The sequence below is a fragment of the Mobula birostris genome, chromosome 26 (genome assembly GCF_030028105.1).
Source record: "Mobula birostris isolate sMobBir1 chromosome 26, sMobBir1.hap1, whole genome shotgun sequence".
Lineage (NCBI taxonomy): Eukaryota > Metazoa > Chordata > Chondrichthyes > Myliobatiformes > Myliobatidae > Mobula > Mobula birostris.
The window spans coordinates 7905964-7932592 of record NC_092395.1 but is presented as its reverse complement, the minus strand read 5'-3'; the positions used below and the strand labels follow the sequence as shown (position 1 = coordinate 7932592).

General features: G+C 43.3%; 1 protein-coding gene across 1 annotated transcript in view; it reads right to left on the bottom strand.

Annotated features, from left to right (window-relative positions):
• The window catches only part of LOC140188129 (inactive tyrosine-protein kinase PEAK1-like), a 90793-nt gene extending 69191 nt beyond the window's left edge, over window positions 1-21602 (bottom strand). Inside the window, exon 1 of the mRNA XM_072244105.1 lies at window positions 20524-21602. Coding sequence (XP_072100206.1) covers window positions 20524-21065 — 542 coding nt within the window. The 5' untranslated portion in view covers window positions 21066-21602. The remainder of the gene's footprint in view (window positions 1-20523) is intronic.
• Between the last annotated feature and the right edge of the window lie 5027 nt (window positions 21603-26629).

The following is a 26629-nucleotide window of genomic DNA, read 5'->3' as shown; positions in this document are numbered from 1 at the left end:
AACATACCATCTGGGTGTCCCGTTCACGTCCACAGAATCACCTGTCTGTTCCCCTCACTATCGACTCCCCTCCCTTCTTCCCTCTCTTTCACTCCTGCACCATGGACCCATGCTCAGTGCTGAAGAGAAGGAGAATCTGTGAGGTTTATGAAACCGTGAGCTCTTCTGTTTTCTGCCTTTATTTTAAAACTTGATCATCTTTCCTTTTGCAAAGAAAACAGGCTGCTCTAAACTAAATAACATGTGCTTTTTTTAACTTGAACGCCTGGCTGTGTTTCAATGACTGGGTAGTTGCCACGAATTCGTGTAAATATTCCTCATACCACTATTGTTTTGTAACTCCAAAACATAAAATCTAATTTTAAGGAAAAGACGTAGAGTCCAAAATGCAAGTCTAACTTAGTTTTGACTTTAAGATGGTGGTGTGATGCTGTTTTCCATTTACATACTTTTGCATTATGTAAACAACAAAGAATGCTTGATCACGCAATGTACAGTATTTACAATATTACTCAAATATTGCTGAAATATTAAATAGACAACACTGCGAACTGTTTGTAACTCCATCTGCTTCTGAGACAGAAATGTACAGAGGAAAGCACAGAAACAGTGGTCAAAGTAAATTTATTATCAAAGTACGGTACTGTGCTAAGGTCTTAGGCACATGCATATAGGAGGAGGAGAAGATGGCGGCATGACGCAGCGCGCCCGGCCACTCTGGTGAATGATATCTGTTATCGGTCAAGTAGGGTGCCGTGCACAATCCTGATTTGATGGAGACAGACTTGAGAGAACGGAGGAACATCTGGAGAAACTTCTGAAATGCCTTTTTCGCTGCCGCTGTTACTGTGTGATCCAGAATCTCCGGAGGGGAAGGCCCCGAGTCCTCGGCTTTGCTTGTTGCTCGGCAGCTGGGGTTAGGTCAAAGCGCTCGGCAGAGATGGTGCTCGGAGAGGCTGTATGGGAGGGGCTGGTCGGAGGCTCGAAGTTTTCGGACGGCTCAGAGTCGGCAGTGGTCGGGTGCTTCCAATGCATCGGCAGTTGTCGGCGCCTGGAGGTTTATGGCAGGGAGAGTTTCTCCCTTCTGCTGCCTGCTATCAGGGACTATTGGGAGTCGATCAGAACTTTGAGACTTCTTTTTTAACCGTTCCCATGGTCTGCTCTTTTGTTAAATTATGGTATTGCTTTGCACTGCTGTAACTATATGTCATAATCACTCTGGAGGAACATTGTATCATTTCTTAATGATTGCATGCATTTCTAAATGACAATAAACGAGGATTGAGTGTCCTCATAATCTAATCTAATTTAATCTAATAAAATGCCCACAGCCCCTCAGCAACCAGTAAGTCCATCCTCCCTTCTAACTAACATTCAGTCACACACACTGGATGCTCATAAGCTCAGTGTTACCTGGCTTAGTGGATCTACAATGTACCCAACAGGGACATTTTTGGCACTGCATAGACATGAAGCCTGTGGACTGAGAATTAATAAGAAAGCTTTAAGCTAATTATGATAATTAGATTGCAAAAAGGTTTAAAAGCCATCTACCTAAATACATAGATAGGAGAAGCATAGACCAAACATGGGCAGGCATTAGCTGCATGTATTCGGAAATGGCCTGCCCACATTCGGCAAGGTGGGTAGATGAAGTGTATTCTACTTGGAGGTCGGTGACCAGTGGTGTTCCACAGGGATCTGTTCCAGGAGGCCTGCACTTCGTGTGATTTTTATAAATGACTTACATGAGGAAATACAAGGGTGGGTTAGTAAATCTGCGGATGACACAAAGGTTGGTTGTGTTGTGGATAGTGTAGAAGGCTGTCGTAGGTTACAATGGGACATTGACAGGCGGCAGAGCTGTGCTGAGAAGTGGCAGATGGTGCTCAATCTAAAGAAGTGTGAAGTGAGCTATTTTGGAAGGTTAACTGAAGACAGAGTACAAGGTTAATGGTAGGATTCTTAGCAGTGTAGAGGAACAGAGAGATCTTGGAATCCATGTCCGTAGATCCCGCAAAGTTGCTGTGCAGGGTGATAGGGCGGTTAAGATGGCGGATGGAGTTTTAGCCTTTAATTGTCAAAGGATTGAGTTCAAGAGCTGTGAGGTAATGTCTTTAAAATCCTGTTTAGACCACACTTGGAATATTGTGTTCAGTTCTGGTTACCTCATCATAAGGAGGATGTGGAAACTTTAGAGAGGGTGCAGAGGAAATTTACCAGGAAGCTGCCTGGATTGGAGATCATGATTACTGAGGAAAGGTTGAGTGAGCTGGGGCTTTTCCCTTTGGAGTGAAAGAGGATGAGTCGCAACATGGTAGAGGTGGACAAAATGATAAGAGGCATAGAAGCAATGGGTAGCCAGTGCTTTTTTTCCTGGGGCAGTAGTGGCCAAAGTGCATGGAACACCCTGCCAAGGGTGGTGATAGAGGCAGATACATTAGGGACATTTAGGAAACTCTTAGAAAGGCACATAGACGAAAGAAAAATGGAGCGCTATGTGTGAGGGAAGGGTTAGATTTGAAATAATTTGAAAAATGTTTTGCTCGGGTTGTTGATGGTTGGGTTGAGTTGTTCTCTGCTCTTGGCAATTTACTTGCAAACATTTTGTCCCCATGCAATGAGCCATCATCAGCACACTGACATATCTCCTCGCATGGCGACGAACCATTTGCAAGTAAATTGCCAAGATCGGAGCACAACTCAACCCACCCAAGGGTTAGATTGATCTTGCAATATGTGAACGGGTTAGCACAACATTGTGGGCTGAAGGGTCTGTATTGTGCTGTAAAGTTCCATGTTCTATTGGATTAGCTCACTGGGCAACACACTTGGGCCAAAGGGGCAGTTTCTATTCTGTAAGAATCTATAACAAAAAGAAAAAAATACAGGCAAAAAGGCTTGTCTGAAAGGTAACAAGATAATTCAGGCAATTTTACTCACCATTTCCATAGTACAAACCAAATTGGCAAAGGTAGTGTTGAGTATCTGGAGTGTAATTGAGAAGGTTTGTCAGGAGAGTAGGCAAAAGAACCAGTCAGTGAGCAGGATACTTCAGGTTTAGTACAAATTAAGTGCCCCTTATCCAAAAATCCAATATCCAAAAACCTCCAAAATCTGATCCAAAAACCTCCAAATACCACAAGGCACCAGGAAGGTTCCCAGGCGATGCGTAGGTCTCTGCACACCACAGACAGTACTGAGAAGTGACCTCACATCTGTAATGAACAGAAGTTAATGAAAAATAGAAAAACACTGCAGAAAGTGGAAAGATGAAGAACTCGATCGTGTATTGAAAGAGTGGATCTGTCAGCGTCGGAGTGAACATGTGCCCCTGAACGGCAAGCTGGCATGCTGATCATGAAAGAAGCAAAGATCTATCATGGCAGACTGAAAATCTAGAGTAATTGTGAATACTCAGCAGGCTGGTTGCAGAAACTTAAGAAATGGCATGGCATTAAATTTTTAAAGGTTTGTGGTGATTAAGTGTCAGCTGATCATGAAGCAGCAGAGAAATTCACTGATAAGATTGCCAAGATTGTCGCTGATGAGAACCTAACATGCTGAATAGACGAATCAGTACACACGTGTGATGAACAAGTATAAGACAAAGACTGCTTACTGGTAGCACATAAATTCTGAGTCCGAAATGATGATGATTCCAAGGTTCCTTATTTTATATTTCAAACCTGAAATCCAAAACACTTCCAGCACTAAGCATTTTAGATAAGAGTTGCTCAACTGGTATTGTGTAATGAGTCAGGATTAATTAATGCCTGGTGAATGAAAGACCTCTTAGGAAAAAGCAATCATAGAATTTCAAAATCTGTCTGAAATGAGGAACATGTGTTTTAAACTTAAATAAAGTCAATTTAAGGGAACGAGAGACATTGCTGGCTATAGTACTGGAAAAACAAATTAAAGAACATGACACACAAAATGCTGGAGGAAATCTGCAGGTTGGCCAGCACCGAAGGAGGGAAATAAATAGTTGGCGTTCCGGGCTGAGATCCTTCATCAGGACTGGAGAGGAAGGCAGGAAGGCCAGAATAAGAAGGTAAGGGGAGGGGAAAGAGTTCGACCTAGAAGGTGACAAGAGAGACCAGGTGAGCGGGGAAATGGGTGGTAGGGGAGGGGGTGGATGAAATGAGAAGCTGTGATGTGATAGGTGGAAAAGGTAAAGGGCTGAAGAAGAAGTATTCTGATAGGAGAGGAGAGTGGACTAAGGAAGAAAAGGAGGGAGGAAGGGTATCAGAGGATAAGATGGGAGCCTGAATAAGGAAATGAAAAAAAAGAGTAGGGGAGGGAGAATGTAATTATGAGAGGCATTGTTAGGGTAGACATTCAGTCTTTAAATCCAGAGTAGAAATGTCAAATACTAGGTGACATGCCGTTAAGGTGAGAAGGGGAAGGTTTGATGTCAAGTATTAGATAGATAGATAGATAGATCCCAAAGGAAATTGCAGTGTCACAGCAGCATTACAAGCGCACATATATAAATATTAGAAGAGAAGTAGAAGGAATAAAAATAAGTTATCACAAACAGTCTAACAGGAGGGGGCATCACGTCCCCGGCTGTAGGTTGACTCATTATAGAGCCTAATGGCCAAGGGTAAGTATGACCTCATATAGCGCTCTTTGCAGCAGTATAATTGTTTTAGTCCATTACTAAAAGTGCTCTTCTGGTCAGCCAAGGTGCCATGCAGGAGAGTGAGGAACATTGTCCAGAATTGCCAGGGTTTTCTGTGGGGTCCTTTGTTCTACCACAGCCCCCAGTGTGTCCAGTTTGACTCCTATAATAGAGCCAGCCTTTCTAAACAGTTTACTGAGCCTGTTGGCATCGCCTGTGTTGTTGCCATTGTCCCAGCACACCGCTGCATAGAAGATTGTACTGGTGACTCCAGACTGGTAGAACATGTGAAGAAGAGGGCTGCAAACTCCAAAGGACCTTATTCCCCTCAGGAAGTAGAGGTGACTCTGCCCCTCTTGTACACAGCCATCGTGCTGGTGCTCCACTCAAGTCTGTCATCCAGGTGCACCCCCAGGTACTTGTAGGTCCTCACCACATCTACGTCCTCATCAGCAATATAACAGGGAGCAATGCAGGCTTAGTCTTCCTAAAGTCCATCACCATCTCATTTGTCTTACTAATATTGAGCTGCAGATGATTCAGCTTGCACAATTTGACAAAGCTCTCCATCAGGGTCCTGTATACATCCTCCCATATTCTCCTTATACAACCAACAATTGCTGAGTCATCAGAGAATTTCTGCGGATGACATTTCTGGAACAATTCTGGAACTGTGCAATAGTAACAGGGTTGTTGTGAAGGGAGATTTTGATTTCCCCAATATTGATTGGCATCTCCCTAGAGCAAGGGGTTTAGATGGGGTGGAGTCTGTTAGGTGTATTCAGGAAGGTTTTCTGACACAATATGTAGATAAGCCTACAAGAGAGGAGGCTGTACTTGATCTGGCATTGGGAAATGGACCTGGTGAGGTGGCAGATCTCTCAGTGGGAGAGCATTTTGGAGATAGTGATCACAATTCTATCTCCTTCACCATAGCATTGGAGAGGGATAGGAGCAGGCAAGTTAGGAAAATGTTTAATTGGAGTAAGGGGAAATATGAAGCTATCAGGCAGGAACTTGGAAGCATAAATTGGGAACAGATGTTCTCAGGGAAATGTATGGCAGAAATGTGGCAAATGTTCAGGAGATATTTGCAAGGAGTTCTGCATAGGTACGTTCAAGACAGGAAAAGGATGGTAGGGTACAGGAACCATGGTGTACAAAGGCTGTAGAAAATCTAGTCAAGAAGAAAAGCTTACGAAAGGTTCATAGAAACGAGGTAATGAACTAGAAAATTATTAGCAGGAAGGAGCTTAAGAATGAAATTAGGAGAGCCAGAAGGGACCATGAGAAGGCCTTGGCGAGCAGGATTAGGGAAAACCCCAAGGCATTCTACAAACAAGTGAAGAGCAAGAGGATTGATGTGAGAGAATAGGACTAATCAAGTGTGACAATGGAAAAGTGTGTATGGAACCGGAGAAGGTCATGGAGGTACTTAATGAATACTTTGCTTCAGTATTCACTATGGAAAAGGACCTTGGCAATTGTAGGGATGACTTATAGTGAAGGAAAAACTCCTTTATTCCTCCAAAGAAAAAAAGTAGGATCACTAAATGAAGGTTTAAATAAATAGTTTCGATAAATTGAACTAAAAGGGTTAAATGTTTTAAGATTAAAAAAATTACGAAACTGGTACCAAATTCGTAATAACAGCTTAATCATAGGATATAAGTTTATTCCTTCATGGATCTGTTTCAAGAAGGTCGATTGATGTCTTTTGAGAAATTAGTAACTAAATATTCTCTCTCGCACTCACATTTCTTGCAATAACTTCAGGTCAGACATTTCTTACAAGAATATTTAAGTAATTTTCCATATATACAAGATCCTGACATTATTTTAAAAATGAATCCTTTAGTGAAAGGTTTTATTGGGAAAATTTATAATTTATTATTACAATAGTATAATTATCCTTTACTCAAGATTCAGCAAGATTGGGAAAGAGAGCTTAACATGACCTTGATAACAGAGGATTGGTTGCGAATTTTGAAGTTAGTTAACTCTTCTTCGATTTGTGCCAGTGACTGTCTAATTTGGTTTAAAATTGTACATCGTTACTATTTGACAAAGGACAGACTGTCTAAAATATTTCCTAATGTTGATAGTCAGTCTGATAGATGTAAAACTGAGATAGCTACACTAACACATATGTTTTGGTCGTGTTCTGTATTGAAACAGTTTTGGAAATCTATTTTCTCTATAACTTCTAAAGCTTTAAAAATTAATTTACAACCTAATAAATTGACAGTTTTGTTCAGTATAATTCCTCAATGTATTCATGGTATTTCTATATCAGACCAACATTTGTCATATTATTGGCCAGAAGGGCTATTTTATTGAAATGGAAAGATGCCTCTGCTCCCACTTTGATACAATGGTTCTCTCAGGTGATGTTATGCCTCAGTTTGGAGAAAATTAGAAGTCAAACTTTTGATCCTTGATTTGACTTTGAGAAAAGGTGGGGTTCTTCTGCCCACTGCTACCATTTGATCTGAGTTAATTAAGGTGGTCCCCTTCTGATTCTTGTGTAATTGGTTTTGGTTGGTGGATTGATATTTATTGTTTATGGAAGCTTGTATGGCGTATAGCTCCGGGCTTGTGCTCCCAATGGTTTTTTTTTCTCGCTTTTTTTTTGGTTAGTAGATTTTTTTTGTTTTAGTTAGTAGGGGTTCTTTTTTCCTTCTTTCTTTTTTCCAGAAAAATATTAGTTTTAACATTTTGTCTTTTCTTATTATTATTAGTACACTGTTTAGCTTGGTTAATCAGTTATGTGATAGTTCAATTCTTACTGCATATATTGATATGTTGATTTGATTACTTTAATGTATTTTTTGTAGATTTTCAATAATAATTAATAAAAAGATTTAAAAAGAAAGACTTATAGTGGACTGAAAAGCTTGAGTATATAGACATTAAGAAAGTGGATGTGCTGGAGATTTGGAAAGCATCAAGTTGGATCAGTCACCAGGACCGGACGAAATGTACCCCAGGCTACTGTGGGAGGCGAGGGAGGAGATTGCTGAGCCTCTGGTGATGATCTTTGCATCATCAATGGGGATGGGAGAGATTCCGGAGGATTGGAAGGCTGCAGATGTTGTTCCCTTATTCAAGAAAGGGAGTAGAGATAGCCCAGGAAATTATAAAACAGTGAGTCTTACTTCAGTGGTTGGTAAGTTGATGGAGAAGATTCTGAGAGGCAGGATTTATGAACATTTGGAGAGGATTAATAAGATTAGGAATAGTCAGCATGGCTTTGTCAAAGGCAGGTCATGCCTTACGAGCCAGATTGAGTTTTTTGAGGATGTGACTAAACATATTGAAGAAGGTAAAGCAGTAGATGTAGTGTATATGGATTTTAGCAAGGCATTTGATAAGGTACCTCTGCAAAGCTTATTGAGAAAATAAGTAGTCATGGGATCCAGAATTCGATTGCGCACAGAAGACAAAGTGTGGTTGTAGACGGGTCATATTCTACATGGAGGTTGGTGATCATTGGTGTGCCTCAGGGATCTGCTCTGGAACCCCTTCTGTTCGTGATTTTTATAAATGACCTGGATGAGGAAGTGGAGGGATGGGTTAGTAAATTTGCTGATGACCCAAAGGTTGGGGATGTTGTGGATATTGTGGAGGGCTGTCAGCAAGACATCGATAGGATGCAAAGCTGGGTTGTGAAGTGGCAGATGGAGTTCAAGCCAGATATGTGTGAGGTGGTTCATTTTGCTGGGTCAAATATGATGGCAGGATATAGTATGAATGGTAAGTGTGGAGGATCAGAGGGATCTTGGGGTCTGAGTCCATAGGAAACTCAAAGCTGCTACGCAGGTTGATTCTGTGGTTAAGAAGGCATACGGTGCATTGGCCTTCATCAGTCGTGGGATTGAGTTCAAGAGCCGAGAAGTAATGTTACAGCTATATAGGACCCTGGTCAGACCCCACTTGGAGTACTGTGCTTAATCCTGATTTCCTCACTACAGGAAGGACGTGGAAAACATAGAAAGGGTGCAGAGGAGATTTACAAGGATGTTGCCTGGATTGGGGAGCATGCCTTATGAGAATAGGTTGAGTGATCTTGGCTCTTTCTTCTGTGAGCAATGGAGGTTGAGAGGTGACCTGATAGAGGTGTATAAGGTGTGGATAGTGAGAAGCTTTTTCCCAGGGCTGAAATGGCTACCACGAGAGGGCACAGTTTTAAGGTGCTTGGAAATAGGTACAGAGGAGATGTCGTTAATTAAGCTTTTTACACAGAGAGTGGTGAGTTCATGGAATGGGCTGCCGGCGATTGTGGTGGAGGTAAATACAATAGGGTCTTTTAAGAGACTTCTGGATAGGTACATGGAGCTTAGGAAAATAGAGGGCTATGGGTAACCCTAGATAAATTCTAAAGTAAGGACATGTTCGGCACAGTGTTGCTGTCCGAAGGGCCTGTATTGTGACGTAGGTTTTCTATGTTCTATGTTTCTATGACATGACTCAGTGTTGTATCTAAAGTCAGGGGTGTACAGGGTAAACAGGAAGTGAGCCAATACAGTCCCCTGTGGAGCCCAGTGCTGCGTATAGCCATGTCTGACACACAGCTCTGAAGCCGCACATATTGTGGTCTGCCAGTTATACCTTTAGATGACATACCTTTAAAGTGAGAGGGGGTAGATTTAAAGGAGATGTGTCGGATAAGGTTGTTTTTACACAGGGAGTGGTTCATGCCAGGGCTATGGTAGGAGCTGGTAGGATTTGGACAACCATCAAAAGAGCCGGGACATAACCTAGGCTGAGAGCTAACCCATCCAGCCCAGCGGAACCACCATTTTTCCTTGCCAACGACCACTTGTTAGAAAATAAAATGGACTCGCTGAGACTGAGAACGAATGCACAGAAAATCTTAAAAGAGAATGTCTTGATGTCCATGCCAACAAGCCTTGGGCCTGATTGATCCATGCCAACAGGCCTTGGGACTGATTGGTCTATGTCAACAGGCCTCAGGCCTGATTGATCCATGCCAACAGGCCTTGGGACTGATTGGTCTATGTTAACAGGCCTTGGGTCTGATTGGTCCATACCAACCAAGATGTCCTTCCATACTGGTCCCATTTGCCAGGGTTCGGCCCATAATCTATTAAACCTCACCTACCCATGTTCTATGAATGTCCATGAACAAGTTAACCCATGCATGGGCTACAAATGGAATCATAAAGGTAAAACTTCCTGATTTTCCTCTGCAGTTTTCCCAAAACCCAAATTCCTATCCCATGGACATCAGGACATTCTTTTTTAAGGTTTTCTGTGCATTCGTTCTCAGTCTCAGCAAGTGCATTTTATTTTCTAGCGAGTGGTCGTTGGCAAGGAAAAGTGGTGGTACCGCTGGGCTGGGTGGGTTTGCTCTGAGCTTAGGCCGTGTCCTGACTCTTTTGCTGCATTTCCGTTCCCTCTCACACTGCCTGCATCTGCTGCTCCCTTGACTGAGCCGCCAAGGCCAGGACGCTGTTGCCGGGTCTGACGTTTGTACAAACCCTAGTCCGTTGAGCACCGCTATTAACTCAGTTGTCAGCAGGTTAAAGGTAATTTTGTCTAAGAGTTCAGTGGCACTGTAGTTGTGGAGTGGACTGAAATCTCTGGCTAGAAACTTTGAAACACTATCTAAGGATTTAAAACTGGCTCCATTTTTGGAAGCTGGAGAAGCCGCCATGTCTCTGCGCTCCCATTTAAAAAATAATTTTTAAGGTAATTTGCACAAGTAACGGACAATCTTTGATGTCGAATGTGGTCATGGACATCAAATGTGTGGAGTTTGAATTTCAGGATGTGGTTAACATGATTTCTCTTTGATCTGCCTGATTGTGCAGTTGTCTGATGACCACAACCAGCAGCTTGTCGAGTGGTCACTGCCTGGTAAAGAACTTAAATCATTTCTTCATTAAAAAAGGGTTCAGTTGAAGAAATGTTATCAAATTCTAATCAGCACCATGTGCAGCATCTAACAGTTGCACTACCAACTCACCAGGCCACAGATTTAACAGATTGGTTACAGATCTTATATAACTTACCTTGTACAAAGCCATGCTGACTATCCTTAATCAGTCCCTGTCTACCCAAATGTTTATATATCCAGTCCCTTAGAATACCTTCCAGTAACTTTCCCACTGCTGGTTTATTCTTAATGCCTTTCTTAAACAACAGAACTACATTGGCTAGTCTTCAATCCTTCGGCACCTCATCCGTGGCTAAGGATGTGTTAAATATCTCTGTTAGGGCCCCTGGAATTTCTGCACCAGACTCCCACGTAGTCTGAGAGAACGCTTTCTCAGGCCCTGGTGATTTATCCGCCGTAAGCTGCCTCAAGGCAGCAAACACCTGCTCCCCTGTCATCTGTACAGGGTCCATGATCTTGCAGCTGCTTTGTGTCTCCTCTGCACACTCTGTGTCTGTCTTCCAAGTAAATACAGACGCAAGAATTGACTTAAGAGCTACCCCATCTCTTTCAGCTCCGTGCAAAGATTACCACCTTATCTTCCAGAGGACGATTTGACAAACTCCCATTCCGCCCTCTTACAGTATGGGAGTCCAAGTCAATATGTGTAAAGATAAAATCACCTACTATCACAACTTTATATTTCTTGCAACAGTCTACAGGCTCTCTACAAATTCGCTGCTCTAAATCTTACGGACTGTTGGGTAGTCTATAATATAATCCCATTAATATGGTCATATATTTCTTACCTTTCTTATTCCTCAGTTATTGACATGTCCATACGTTCCTTATTCCTCTCTTAACCCGCTGTAAGTTCAATCTAACCTTTCCCTCTTACAGAGCTCTTTATTTTCTTTCTTGCATTTAAGAGTGTCTTGAATGTCCCTGATGTACCTGTCTCTATCACCACCCATGCACCCGCCACAATCTGTGTAAAAAATCCTCCCTCTAACTTCTAAACTTCCCTCCAATCCCCTTAACGTTCTGCCTCCTCTTAGTAATCATTGCTGCTCTGGGGACAAGTCAGGTTGTCCATTCGATCTGTGCCTCTTATCATCTTGTACACCTCAATCAAGTCACCTCTCATCCTCCTGTTGTGTTAGGAAGTGTTAGAATAGGGTTTAAATAGTTATCTTTTTCTTGTCTCTTTATGCTTGCTTATGTCAAAGTTCAAAGTAAATTTATTATCAAAATACATATACGTCACCATATACTACCCTGAGATTCATTTTCTTGCAGGCCTTTACAGTAGTACCGAGAAATACAATAGAATCAGTGAAAGACTACACACAAAGATTGACAGGCGGCTAATGTCCATAAGAAGACAGGCTATGCAAATGCAGATAAAAATAATAACATTAATAAATAAATAATACTGAGAGCATGAGCTGCAGAATTCTTGAAAGTGAGTCTGCAGGTTGTGGAATCAGCTCAGAGTTAAGGAGATCCACACTGGTTCAGGAGCCTGATGGTTGACGGTGCTAATTGTGATGAAAGACATGGGAGCAGAATTCGGCCATTCCGTCCCTCATTCTATCATAGCTGATTTACCGTCCCTCTTAACCACATTCTCCTTGTAACCTTTGACGTCCTTACTAATCAACTCCCATTTCACAGACCTCGACACCACGCTTCTAGCATCAACATTGTATGTCCACAACCTATTAAGCCTTTGGAATGTGGGAGGTGGCTCTGTGTCTTAACTAAAGGTAAGATGATGCCGTCAAGCAGCGACAATATTTTGTGTGCAGTTCTAAAGGGAATGATCAGATATTTCCATTTAGCACCACTGTTTCTGAAATCCACAGTCACAGCCATGGGTAGAATTAGAAGTGGTTGAGGCAGGTTCGATGTTGTCATTTAAAGTTAAATAGGATAGGTATATGGACAGGAAAGGAATGGAAGGTTATGGGCTGAGTGCAGGTAGACGGGACTAGGTGAGAGTGAGCGTTTGGCACGGACTAGAAGGGCCGTGATGGCCTGTTTCCGTGCTGTAATGGTTATATGGCTATATATGAAACTAGAGCAATGCCACACACAGTCATGGGGAGAACATATAACCTCCACGCAGACAGCGGTGGGACAGGCGGACGTGTTAGCAACATTTAAATGCCACCCAGATGGATAGAAAAGGTGTAGTAGGCTATGGAGCAAACAGGGGGCTTATGGGATTAGCTCACAGTCAGGATGGACCAGTTAGCACAAAGGGCCTGTATCCCTGCTTAGGACACTACGTCTCCAATAGGTAGGGTAGCATAGAGGTTAGTGCCACGTTTTTCAGTGCTAGCCACCCAGGTTCCATATCCATTGCTGTTTGTAGAAGCTCATGAAATTATGGATGACATGAAGATTTGGGGCATAGTGGACAGTGAGGAGGATTTCTAAAGCTTGAAGCTGGATCTGGACCAGTTGTAGGGAAAATCTGAATAGGTTAGGACTTTAGAGCTTTAGAGCTGGAATGTTATGATGAGGTTGTATAAGGCATTGGTGAGGCCGACTCTGCAGTATTGTGTTCAGTTTTGGTCACCAAATTACAGGAAGGATATTAATAAGGTTGAAAGAGTGCAGAGAAGGTTTACAAGGATGTTGCCGGGACTTGAGAAACTCACTTACAGGGAAAGGTTGAATAGATTAGGACTTTATTCCCTGGAGCGTAGAAGAATGAGGGGAGACTTGATAGAGGTATATAAAATTATGATGGGTATAGATAGAGTGAATGCAAGCAGGCTTTTTCCACTGGGGCAAGGGGAGAAAAAAACCAGAGGACATGGGTTAAGGGTGAAGGGGGAAAAGTTTAAAGGGAACATTAGGGGGGGCTTCTTCACACAGAGAGTGGTGAGAGTGTGGAATGAGCTGCCAGATGAAGTGGTAAATGCGGGTTCTTTTTTAACATTTATGAATAAATTGGACAGATACATGGATGGGAGGTGCATGGAGGGATGTGGTCCATGTTCAGGTCAGTGGGACTAGGCAGAAAATGGTTCGGCACAGCCAAGAAGGGCCAAAAGGCCTGTTTCTGTGCTGTAGTTTTTCTATAGCTTCTATTCTTGTTTCTTTATTCTCTGGACCATGGGAAAATGAGCAGAGATTTGATAGAGGCGTACGACATTATGAGGGGTATAGATAGGGTGGCGGGGTGGAGATACGTCTCTACCAAAGGAGGTGTAAAGTGCTCTTTCCCTTCACTAGCCTGCAGCCCACTCCTGGGCGAGGTGAGGCACCTGCTTAGCCCTCGATCACAGTCACATGAAGGCATGGGAGCAGGTGGTGGATGGCTGTACGAGCAGCTGGTGCACATCACAAGCCCTGCAGGACCTTTTCCACTCAGAGGGTGGGGTCAGTGTGGAAGTGGTGGATGCAGGCTAAATTGCAACATTTAAGAGAAATTCGGATAGGTACATGGATGGGAAGCATATAGGGGCTACGGCCCAGGTGCTGGTCAATGGGACTAGGCAGACATGAACTAGATGGGCTGAAGGGCCTTGTTTTTTGCTCTACTGCTCTATGTCTCTAATCATTTGACCTTTGTCATTAACCTTTTTGTTAATGTTCTCAACACCCTCTGCATGTTCTCAACTCATTCTGAGTTTTCACTTTGTGGATGTTTTCTCTCTGAGTGCTTTCGTTTGCTTTGAAGTGTAACCCCATTTCTAGATAGCTTGCTTTCTCGACGCAGACCTCAGATGCTTTACTAACTGACACTTAAGTACTTGGCGTTATACGTTGAGCCCAATGCAGCACTGGCACCCGCCTACCGCCATCAAGGATATACATACAGAAAGGTGCCATAAAGGGGCCAGTAACATCATGAAGGATCCCACCCACCCTGCTCGTGGACTGTTGATCCCACTCCCATCAGGGAGGAGGCCACGTAGCATCCACATCAAGACCACCAGAGTCAAAACTAGTTACTTTCTCCAAGCAGTGATGCTGATCAAGACTTCCATCCACTGACTCACCCTCCGCACCCCTCAACCATTTCCTGTCAGTCACCTTGTGTACAGATGCTTCTGTGCTGAGTGTCACGTTATGAACATACACTCAAGCTTTGTATATAAGCCACCTTATGTATTTACAATTACTGTGTTTTTATCTTATTGTGTTTTTTATGCTGCTTTGGATGTGGAGTAACAGTCATTTTGTTCTCTTTTACACTTGTGACAAAAAAACTGTCTTGGATCTGGAATCTTAAATAACCCAGCTTCGCATGAGTGGAACGTCCAAGAGGTTCAATGAAAAGAAGACACAAAACCAGCTTTTGTTGACAGAAGGAGTGATGAGCACATGTTCAGAATCAAACTTAGATGTCAACCATCCTTTCAAAACCCCCCAAGTTACTATTCTAACCGAAGGGGATAACTTCACTCACCTCAACTCTAAACGGATTCCACCACCTACAGAACAAGAGAAAATCTGCAGATGCTGGAAATCCGAGCAACGCACACAAAATGCTGGAGGAACTCAGCAGGCCAGGCAGCGTCTATGGAAAAGAGTACAGTCGACGTTTCTGGCCGAAACCCTTCGGCAGGACTGGACTCACTTTCAAGGACTCTATAACTCATGTTCTCAGTATTATTTATTTACTTCTTTATTTGTTATTGGCACATTTTGTCAAATATTCGATGTTTGTCAGTCTTTGTTTATGTCCATATTTTTATAAATTCTATTGTATTTATTTATTTTCCTGTAAATGGCTGCAAGAGAATTAATCTTAAGGCAGTATATGGTGACATATATGTACTTTGCTAATAAATTTACCTTGAACGTTGAAGAACGATGCAGTCTCAAAGAGATGAGGAGGAATTCCTTCAGCTCGAAGTTGGCAGATCTGTGCAATTCATTGCCACAGATGGCTGTGGAGGCCAGGTCAATAGGTATATTTGAGGCAGGGATTGGTAGGGGACAAGGCAGGAACCAGGTATTGATAGTAGATGATCAGCCATGATCTCAGAATGGCGGTGCAGGCTCGAAGGGCCGAATGGGCTACTTCTGCACCTATTGTCTATTGATTAGTCAGACCATCAAAGGTTATAGGGAGAAGGTAGGAGAATGGGATCGAGAGGGATAATAAATCAGCGATGATGGAATGGCAGAGTAGACTCAATGATCTGGATGTCATAATTCTACACCTAAGTCTTATGATCGTATAACAACAGGGGTGCCACAGTAGTGTAGCAGTTAGCACAACTCTGTTACGGCCAGGAGCGTGGGAGTTTAGAGTTAATTTCTGCTGACGTCTGTAAGTAAGTTTGTACGTTTCTTCCCATGTGTATGGGTTTCCTCCAGGTGCTCCGGTTTCCTCTCACAGTCCAAAAACTTAGTAGGTTAATTAGTCATTGTGAATTGTCTCGTGATTCGGCTAGGATTAAGTTGATGGGTTGCTAGGTGGCAAGGCTTGAAGGGTCCAGAAGGGCCTGCTCCCCCTGTGTCTCTAAATAAAACAAACAGTAGCTTACTCGGAATAATGCTGCAGGCTTCCTTAAAGGACATATTTTGGTTATCAGGAAAATCTGACCCCATCTAGTTATGTTTGTTGTATGTTGATGTAGTAGTCAGACAGGGTGCTGGTGGCAGCAACAGAAAAGCACTGAAGCACGGCTGTTTTTATGGATGGTTCTCCAGCTGACTGACAGATAGGAGTGCCGATATAATTATCCACGCGCTTCCCTGCCAAGAGGCTCTTAATAAGTTATGCGACAGAAATTGAAGAAGCCGCAGTGACTAGCTGGCACAGATGGCAGCATTGCGAGTAATATGCGCTCTGACGTTATAACCTTGTAGATGAGGGGTATGTTACTTTTCAGTAAAACTGCCATTTCCTGCTCTGCAAGAAGGCAAATGTTTAATTTTCCATTCATAACCCACTAACTGCTGCTCGCAACAGTTAAAACGACTTCCTGCCGCACTACATTGCAGTACATAACTCTTGTAGCCTAAATGGTACGATAAGGCAAGCTCTTCAAAGGTAAAATGAAAATACAAATTCCAAATATGCACTCAATGGCCAGTTTATTAGGTACATCTATACACATGTATGTTAATAGAAACCATAGAAAAACTACAGCACAGAAACAGGCCTTTTGGCCCTTCTTGGCTGTGCCAAACCATTTTCTGCCTAGTCCCACTGACCTGCTCATGGACCATATCCCTCCATACACCTCCCATCCATGTATCTGTCCAATTCATTCTTAAATGTTAAAAAAGAACCCACATTTACCACCTCGTGTGGCAGCTCATTCCATACTCCCACCACTCTCTGTGTGAAGAAGCGCCCCCCCCCATTCCCCCATGTTCCCTTTAAACTTTTCCCCCTTCACCCTTAACCCATGTCCTCTGGTTTTTTTCTCCCCTTGCCTCAGCGGAAAATGCCTGCTTGCATTCACTCTATCTATACCCATCATAATTTTATATACCTCTATCAAATCTCCCCTCATTCTTCTACGCTCCAGGGAATAAAGTCCTAACCTATTCAACCTTTCTCTGTAACTGAGTTTCTCAAGTCCCAGCAACATCCTTGTAAACCTTCTCTGCACTCTTTCAACCTTATTAATATCCTTCCTGTAATTTGGTGACCAAAACTGAACACAATAATTCAGATTCGGCCTCACCAATGCCTTATACAACCTCATCATAACATTCCAGTTCTTACACTCAATACTTTGATTAATAAAGGCCAATGTACCAAAAGCTCTCTTTACGACCTTATCTACCTGTGACGCCACTTTTAGGGAATTTTGTATCTGTACTCCCAGATCCCTCTGTTCCACTGCACTCCTCAGTGCCTTACCATTAACCCTGTATGCTCTACCTTGGTTTGTCCTTCCAAAGTGCAATACCTCACACTTGTCTGTATTAAACTCCATCTGCCATTTTTTAGCCCATTTTTCCAGCTGGTCCGAATCCCTCTGCAATCTTTGAAAACCTTCCTCACTGTCCACTACACCTCCAATCTTTGAACCATCAGCAAATTTGTTGATCCAATTTACCACATTATCATCCAGATCATTGATATAGATGACAAATAACAATGGACCCAGCACTGATCCCAGTGACACACCACTAGTCACAGGCCTCCACTCTGAGAAGCAATCCTCTACTACCACTCTTTGGCTTCTTCCATTGAGCCAATGTCTAATCCAATTTACCACCTCTCCATGTATAGCTAGCGACTGAATTTTCCTAACTAACCTCCCATGCGGGACCTTGTCAAAGGCCTTACTGAAGTCCACGTAGACAACATCCACTGCCTTCCCTTCATCCACTCTCCTTGAAAAACTCCAGTAGATTGGTCAAACATGACCTACCATGTACAAAGCCATGTTGACTCTCCCTAGTAAGTCCCTGTCTATCCAAACGCTTGTAGATTCTGTCTCTTAGTACTCCCTCCAATAACTTACCCACTACCGACGTCAAATTTACCGGCCTATAATTTCCCAGATTACTTTTTGATCCTTTTTTAAACAACGGAAGAATATGAGCCATTCTCCAATCCTCCGGCACCTCACCCGTAGACACCGACATCTTAAATATATCTGCCAGGGCCCCCACAATTTCAACACTTATCTCCTTCAACGTCCGAGGGGATACCCTGTCAGGTCCTGGGGATTTATCCACTTTAATTTGCCTCAAGATAGGAAGCACCTCCTCCTTTTCAATCTGTGCAGTTTCTATGATCTCACTACTTGTTTCCCTTAATTCCATAGACCTCATGCCAGTTTCCTTAGTAAACACAGATGCAAAAAACCCATTTAAGATCTCCCTCATTTCTTTTGGTTCCGTACATAGCCGACCACTCTGATCTTCAAGAGGACCAATTTTATCCCTTACAATCCTTTTACTCTTCATATACCTGTAAAAGCTCTTTGGATTATCCTTCACTTTGACTGCCAAGGCAACCTCATGTCTTCTTTTAGCCCTCCTGATTTCCTTCTTAAGTATTTTCTTGCACTTTTTATACTCCTCAAGCACCTTATTTACTCCCTGTTTCTTATACATGTCATACAACTCTCTCTTCTTCTTTATCAGAGTTTCAATATCCCTTGAGAACCAAGGTTCCTTATTCCTACTCATTTTGCCTTTAATCCTGACAGCAACATACAAGCTCTGCACTCTCAAAATTTCTCCTTTGAAGGCCTCCCACTTACCAATCACATCCTTGCCAGAGAACAACCTGTCCCAATCCACGCTTTTTAGATCCTTTCTCACTTCTTCAGATTTGGCCTTCTTCCAGTTTAGAACCTCAACCCTAGGACCAGATCTATCTTTATCCATGATCAAGTTGAAACTAATGGTGTTATGATCACTGGAACCAAAGTGCTCCCCTACACAGACTTCCGTCACTTGTCCTGACTTGTTTCCTCATAGGCGATCTAATATTGCATCCCCTCTAGTTGGCACCTCTATATATTGATTTAGAAAACTTTCCTGAACAGATTTTACAAACTCTAACCCATCTAGACCCCTAACAGTATGGAGTCCCAATCAATATGTGGAAAATTAAAATCCCCTACTATCACAACTTTATGTTTCCTGCAGTTGCCTGCTATCTCTCTGCAGATTTGCTCCTCCAATTCTCTTTGACTATTGGGTGGTCTATAATACAACCCCATTAATGTGGTCATACCTTTCCTGTTTCTCAGCTCCACCCATAAGGACTCAGTAGACAAGCCCTCTAATCTGTCCTGCCTGAGCACTGCTGTAACATTTTCCCTGACAAGCAATGCGACCCCCCCAAATGCAGATTTCTAATCAGCCAGTCATGTGGCAGCAACAATGCATTAAAGCATGCAGACATGGTCATTATTAGACACTCCTGTATCTAATAAGGTGACCTCTCAGTGTTTGTTCGTGGTCTTCTGTTGCTGTAGTCCATCCATTTCATGGTTCGACATGTCGTGCGTTCAGAGATACTCTTCTGCACACCACTGTGGTAACGTGTGGTTATTTGAGTTACTGTCACCTTCCAGTCAGCTTGAACCAGTCTGGCCATTCTCCCCTGACCTCTCTCATTAACAAGGCATTTTCACCCACAGGATTGCCACTCACTGGATGCCTCTTGTTTTCTGTAAACTCTTGTGTGTGAAAATCCCAGGAGACCATCAGTTTCTGAGATATTCAAACCACCCCGACTGGCACCAGCAATCATTCCACGGTCAAAGTCACCTAAATCACATTTCTTCCCCATTCAGATATTTATTCTGACAACAACTGAACCTCTTGACCATGTCTGCAAGCTTTAATGCATTGAGTTGCTGCCACATGACTGGCTGGTTAGAAATCTGCATTAACATACAGGTGTACAGATGTACCTAATAAAGTGGCCACTGAGTGTACAGATTGCTTATAGTAACTTATAAGATATTTTAGGTATTGCACTGTATTGCTGCTGCAAAATAACAAATTTACAACATGTCAGCGGTAATAATCCTGATCCTGATTCTGAACATCATAGCAGTTCTACACCACAAATTGTCCTTTCAAAGTTCATCCTCAATGAATTCAACCTGACCATATTATACAGCCTCTAAAAGATCTTGCATTGTACAATATCAGATGCAGGACAAGATACTACCAATCCTATCCTTTACTTGGATAATATCAAAAAACAGAGCTCCTTTTGATTGACAGTGACCATAAAGTCTTGTAACGCTCCATTTCACACTTTAGACTAACTTATATCGCTCAGGCAATAAGCAATGCACATGGTGTATAATGAAAACTGGAAAGAACATTTATTGTTAAAGAAAAGTGAAAAGCACTATTCATTTAAATCAGGGGTTCCCAGCCTTTTTAATGCCGTGGACACCTACCATTAGCGGAGGGGTCTATGGTTACATTGGGAAACCCTGGTTTAAGAGATGAAGGCATGTTTTACAGAGGGATATTATCAGTTTAGTATGGAACAAATTTTGATTTCAGCTGAGCACAATACCTTTTAAACTTTGCAGGGAGTGGTGGAGGCCGGGGCCTTGATGAATCGGACATTTTTGTTGTGTCCTTACTCAGTGTCTTTCTCCTGTCTTCACTTACAAAGAGCTCAGATGGAGTTGTGTAGGTGATCGTATTTTGGGCATGTGCGTGAAAGTACGGCTGTTTCCAGTAAAAATCCAAATTCTCATATATACAATTTTCATCTGAAATTGGCTCAAACATATTGATGTTGTTATCGAAGGTTCCCGATCTGTATCTTTGATTGGTATTTAACAGGGGATGATGAATGTTCTCATTAAGCTTACTTGGAAATTCAGTCCAGTCCATTTTTCTCTCTGAAGGATGAGGACCGCAAAAGAATGGCTGCCTTCTTGTCACTGTAAAATCCTTTTTTGCAGGTCTGTCTGCCTGTGACTTCCCTTTGCGAGACACCACGGAGTAAGATGGAGAGGAATTGTTGTGGAACCTCCTGTTCTGTGGATCTGTTTTCTTTGCCGTCCTCTTATAATTCTGCGAAGGGAAGGTGTTGGAATTACTGTCCATTCTGGAATTTCCTCAGGAGATTTCCATTGCTACCTCAGCATGTCATGGTACCAGCGACGGTACACTTTATTTGAAAGAGTCCTCAACTGGAAGGCAATTTGGCTCCGAATAGATCTAGTCAACGTCAGCAGGTTAACATGAAAGGCTGGTGGCCATCTTCAAATAAGTCCTTGAGAATGGACATTCCTTCAGTGCAAACGGATCATTTTTATACACAGTCATCAACAAGGGGGAGAGAAGATGTACCAGCTGAGGTTGTGTTTCTGAAATCTTTGTGTTTCCCGTCCATAACTCTGCCTTTATGCTTCACACTGCAAATACGCTTAACGCCAATGCTTTTCTGGTAGAGTTATGGGTGATTCTTCAACGACAACCCTTCATGACCTGCACCTCTCCAGCAGTACCTCGGCAGTTTGTTTCGATCTTCCTTCCCCACTTTAACTGTTTTACTTTCACATAACGTAACACGGGCCTACTTGTAACGGGCTGGAGCGAGGCTTCTGATAGTGCTAGGGCTTCCTGCACTCTGGTTAAAGTGGTTCTCTACGGCATCCAATGAATATACTTACTGAAACTCTGAGAGCTTTCCTCTGGCGTCATTGCTGAAATATTGATTATCATTTGCAAAATCAAATGTGCTCTTTTCCGGTACATCTTACGTTTCGCATTCATAAAACGCATCTCCTCAGAGCTGCGCAGACGTTCAAAAGTTCTGCAATAGTGCAAAGCCTCAGTAACAGCTTAAATTTGAAATTTTCAGTTTTTCTTTACTTTCACCCATAGAGAGTGAAATAAACACTTTGCTACTTCCTTCGATATGTTCTTAAACCACAAAACTGAATTTTTTACAAAGCAGGTGTTATATTTTTTTTTAAATACTCAGGACATCTTCAAGAAGCGGTGTCTCAGAAAGGCAGCATCCAATATTAAGGACCCCCAGCACCCAGGGCAAGCCCTTTTCTTACCATCAGGCAGGAGGTACAGAAACCTGAAGGCACACACTCAGCGATTCAGGAACAGCTTCTTCCCCACTGCCATCGATTCCTAAATGGACATTGAACCCTTGGACACTACCTCACTTTTTTTTAATATACAGTATTTCTGTTTTTGCACGTTTTTAAAAATCTATTCAAAATACATATACTGTAATTGATTTTCTTACTTATTATTATTATTTTTTTTTCTCTGCTAGATTATGTGTTGCATTGAACTGCTGCTGCTAAGTTAACAAATTTCACATCACATGCCAGTGATAATAAATCTGATTCTGATTCTAAATTCTTTTCGAGGATATACAACACAATGTTGTCTCAGTGGCCAATTTATTAGATAGACCCGAACACCTGCTCGTTAATGCAAATATCTAATCTGCCAATCGTGTGGCAGTAACTCAGTGCACAAAAGCATGCAGACAGGGTCAAGAGGTTCAGTGGTTCTTGAGATTAAACATCAGAAAGGGGAAGAAATGTGATCTAAGTGACTTTGACTGTGGAATGATTGTTGGTGCCAGATGAAGTGGTTTGAGAATCTCAGAAACTGCTGATCTCCTGGGATTTTCAGGCACAACAGTCTCTAGAGTTTACAGAGAATGGTTCAAGAAACAAAAACATCCAGTAAACAGCAGTTTTGTGGGTGAAAATACCTTGATAATGAGAGAGGTCAGAGGAGAATGGCTAGACTGGTTCAAGCTGACAGTACTGTAGCAATTTTATGTATTGCACTGTACTGCGGCCTCAAAAAAATACAAATTTCATGACATATGTGAGTGATGATAAACCTGATTCTGATCTGGGTCTCTATTGTGGACTGAGAGTGGGAAGGGAGCAGGGTGAGGGGAATCATGACTGGGAAAAGGGGAAGGGAGAGGGGAGGGAGCGGGAACGCCGGAGAGACATTTGTAGTTGTCATTAAGCCAATTGTTTGGAATCAGGTGACCTTTCCTGGTGGGGTGTGTCTGCACCCATGCCATTCCACTCTCTACCCTGGCATACCTTCTCTGCCACCTGTCGCACACTCCTCCCACAGCGCTCCACCTTCAGCATTCCCAATATCCTTTGCTCCCACCATTCTCTGCTCCACATTGACAAATGCAGTACTGTGCAAAAGTCTTAGACATCCTAGTTATACATATATATGTGCCTATGACTCTGGCACAGTACAGTACATTAACAGCACAGGAACAGCCTGATTTAAGAACACGTTTACTCTATATTACCCGATACAATGATTATGGAGTTGTCAAATGAATCACAGCAGTCAATCTTGATAATTCAGCCAAAAATTTGAAGAATTAATATGTTTAGATGCTGTAGGAATCATGGAGCCAAAGCCATTTGTATTCTCCAAGACCCAGTGTACCACAATGTCTCTTATTATTGGCATACCTGCTGTTAAACGGGTGAATATGGGAGCTGTGAGAAGGAAATCATTTTCCTCCCAGACACAAACAACACTAATATTAAAGATAAATGTACTTGCATGACGTGTGTGTGTGTGTGTGTGTGTGTGTGTGTGTGTGTATGTGTATGAGAGAGAGACAGAGATTAGGCTGGATGGCTATTACAAGGGGGCATAATTTAAAGGTGATTGGAGGAAAGTATAAGGGGGATGTCAGAAGTGATGTTTTTACACAGAGAGTGGTGGGTGTGTGAAACCATGGTGGTGGTAGAAGCAGATTCTGTACATTAAGGGCATTTAAGAAACTCTGAGACACCCAGTAGGAGGGACATGGCCAAAGTGGTTAAGGCATTCCACTAGCGATCTGAAGGTCGTGAGTTCGAGCCCCAGCCAAGGCAGCGTGTTGTGTCCTTGAGCAAGGCACTTAATCACACAGTGTTCTGGACGACACTGGTGCCAAGCTGTATCGACCCTTGCCCTTCCCTTGGACAACATCGGTGTCATGGAGAGGGGAGACTTGCAGCATGGGCAACTGCCGGTCTTCCATACAACCAAGTGAAGACTTTCCAGGCGCAGATCCATGGTCTCGCAAGACTAACGGATGCCTTTAGATGTAGGAGGGAGGGATTAGATTGATGGAACCAATTGCTGTGATGAATAGAACTGTCCCAGTCCTAAAGTTCCTCTTGTGTGGAGAGAATTCAACCTGATGAAGGATTCAACATTCTTTCATCTAAAATTCCTCAACCTGCATCTTTCCCACCAAGGCAGCCAGGCCTGTAGAGTGTTTTTCAGCACTTTATTCATGTTGACGAAGATGCACTTTGCATTTGTCATTAGAGTTATTAATTCAAGAGCGACATCATCCCCTGATCTACAGATTAATGCAAATGAGGACCTAATAAAATTATTTATTGAGCGTAAATGCCACGGGACTTTGTAACATTACCAGATCTTATTACAGTAAAATTATACCCACAAGCTTCCAGCCGTATAATGTTAAAATAAGCTTGTATTATATTACTAAGCTGCCATTTTACCTTTAGCTTTGAAAGAAAACCTCAAACGCATTCACAGTAACGATAGTGTAGTGGTTAGTGTGATGCTGTTACAGCTTGGGGTGTCAAAGTTCAAAGTAAATTTTATTATCAAAGTACACACTCTGTATGTCACCATATACAACCCTGAGATTAATTTTCCTGCGAGCATACCCAGCAAATCTATTGAATAGTAATGAATGCAGGATCAATGAAAGGCAGAGTTCAGAGTTCAATTCAATGTCACCTGTAAGGTGTTTTCTACGCTTGCCCCTTGAATCATACTGGATTCCCCCGGGTGCTTTGGTTTCCTCCCACATTCTAAAGGTGTACCGGTTAGGAGGTTAATTGGTCATTGTAGCTTGTCCTGTGATTAGGGTAGGGTTAGATAGGTGAGTGTTTGGGCGGAGTGGCTTGTTGGGCTGTATCTATAATAATATATAAATATAATTCAACTTAATTACACCATCTAATACATTTGTATTGAAATTGCTTTTAGTAAAATAGCAAATGGATTGGGATGTAATTCCAAAATGATAATAAAATTGTCAGATTATTCCACAGTTCAGTAGATGGGTCATCAATTATAAATCAGCAACTTTGCTTTGCTATAAATAAATAATTAACAAATGAGTTGTAAGCTTCAATTTGCTAATCTTTCCTACGTGACTTTCTTGTCATTTATATTGTTTGTGGTACGGGGGGGGGCGGGTGCAGAGTGCATCTCTGTCTGGTACGGTGGGGGTGCAGAGTGCATCTCTGTCTGGTATTGGGGGGTGCAGAGTGCATCTCCGTCTGGTATGGGGGGGTGCAGAGTGCATCTCCGTCTGGTATGGGGGGGGTGCAGAGTGCATCTCTGTCTGGTATGGGGGGGGGGTGCAGAGTGCATCTCCATCTGGTACGGGGGGTGTGCAGAGTGCATCTCTGTCTGGTACCGGGGGGGTGCAGAGTGCATCTCTGTCTGGTATGGGGGGGGGGTGCAGAGTGCATCTCTATCTAGTACGGGGGGGGGTGCAGAGTGCATCTCCGTCTGGTACGGGGGGGGGGTGCAGAGTGCATCTCCGTCTGGTACGGGGGGGGGTGGTGCAGAGTGCATCTCCGTCTGGTACGGGGGGGGGTGGGTGCAGAGTGCATCTCTGTCTGGTACAGGGGTGCAGAGTGCATCTCTGTCTGGTACGGGGGGTGTGCAGAGTGCATCTCCGTCTAGTACGGGGGGGTGGTGGTGCAGAGTGCATCTCTGTCTGGTACGGGGGGGGGTGCAGAGTGCATCTCTGTCTGGTACGGGGGGGGGGTGGTGCAGAGTGCATCTCTGTCTGGTATTGGGGGGTGCAGAGTGCATCTCCGTCTGGTACGGGGGGGGGGTGTGCAGAGTGCATCTCTGTCTGGTACGGGGGGGGGTGCAGAGTGCATCTCTGTCTGGTACGGGGGGGGTGCAGAGTGCATCTCCGTCTGGTACGGGGGGGGGGGTGCAGAGTGCATCTCTGTCTGGTACGGGGGGTGTGCAGAGTGCATCTCTGTCTGGTACGGGGGGTGTGCAGAGTGCATCTCCGTCTGGTACGGGGGGGTGTGGTGCAGAGTGCATCTCTGTCTGGTATTGGGGGGTGCAGAGTGCATCTCCGTCTGGTACGGGGGGGGGTGTGCAGAGTGCATCTCTGTCTGGTACGGGGTGGGGTGCAGAGTGTATCTCTGTCTGGTACGGGGGGGGGTGCAGAGTGCATCTCCGTCTGGTACGGGGGGGGTGCAGAGTGCATCTCTGTCTGGTACGGGGGGTGTGCAGAGTGCATCTCTGTCTGGTACGGGGGGTGTGCAGAGTGCATCTCCGTCTGGTACGGGGGGGGGGTGTGCAGAGTGCATCTCTGTCTGGTACGGGGGGGGTGCAGAGTGCATCTCCGTCTGGTACGGTGGGGGGGTGGGTGCAGAGTGCATCTCCGTCTGGTACGGGGGTGTGGGGAGGCCACTGCGCAGGATTGAATTAACCTGCAGAACATTGTAAACTCACTTAATGATTCAGGAAAAGCTTCTTCCCCTCTGCCATTAGATTTCTGACTGGACGCTGAACCCATGAGCATCACGTCAGAACTTCTTTTTCTATTTTTGCACTACTTATTTAATTTAATTTAAAATATATAT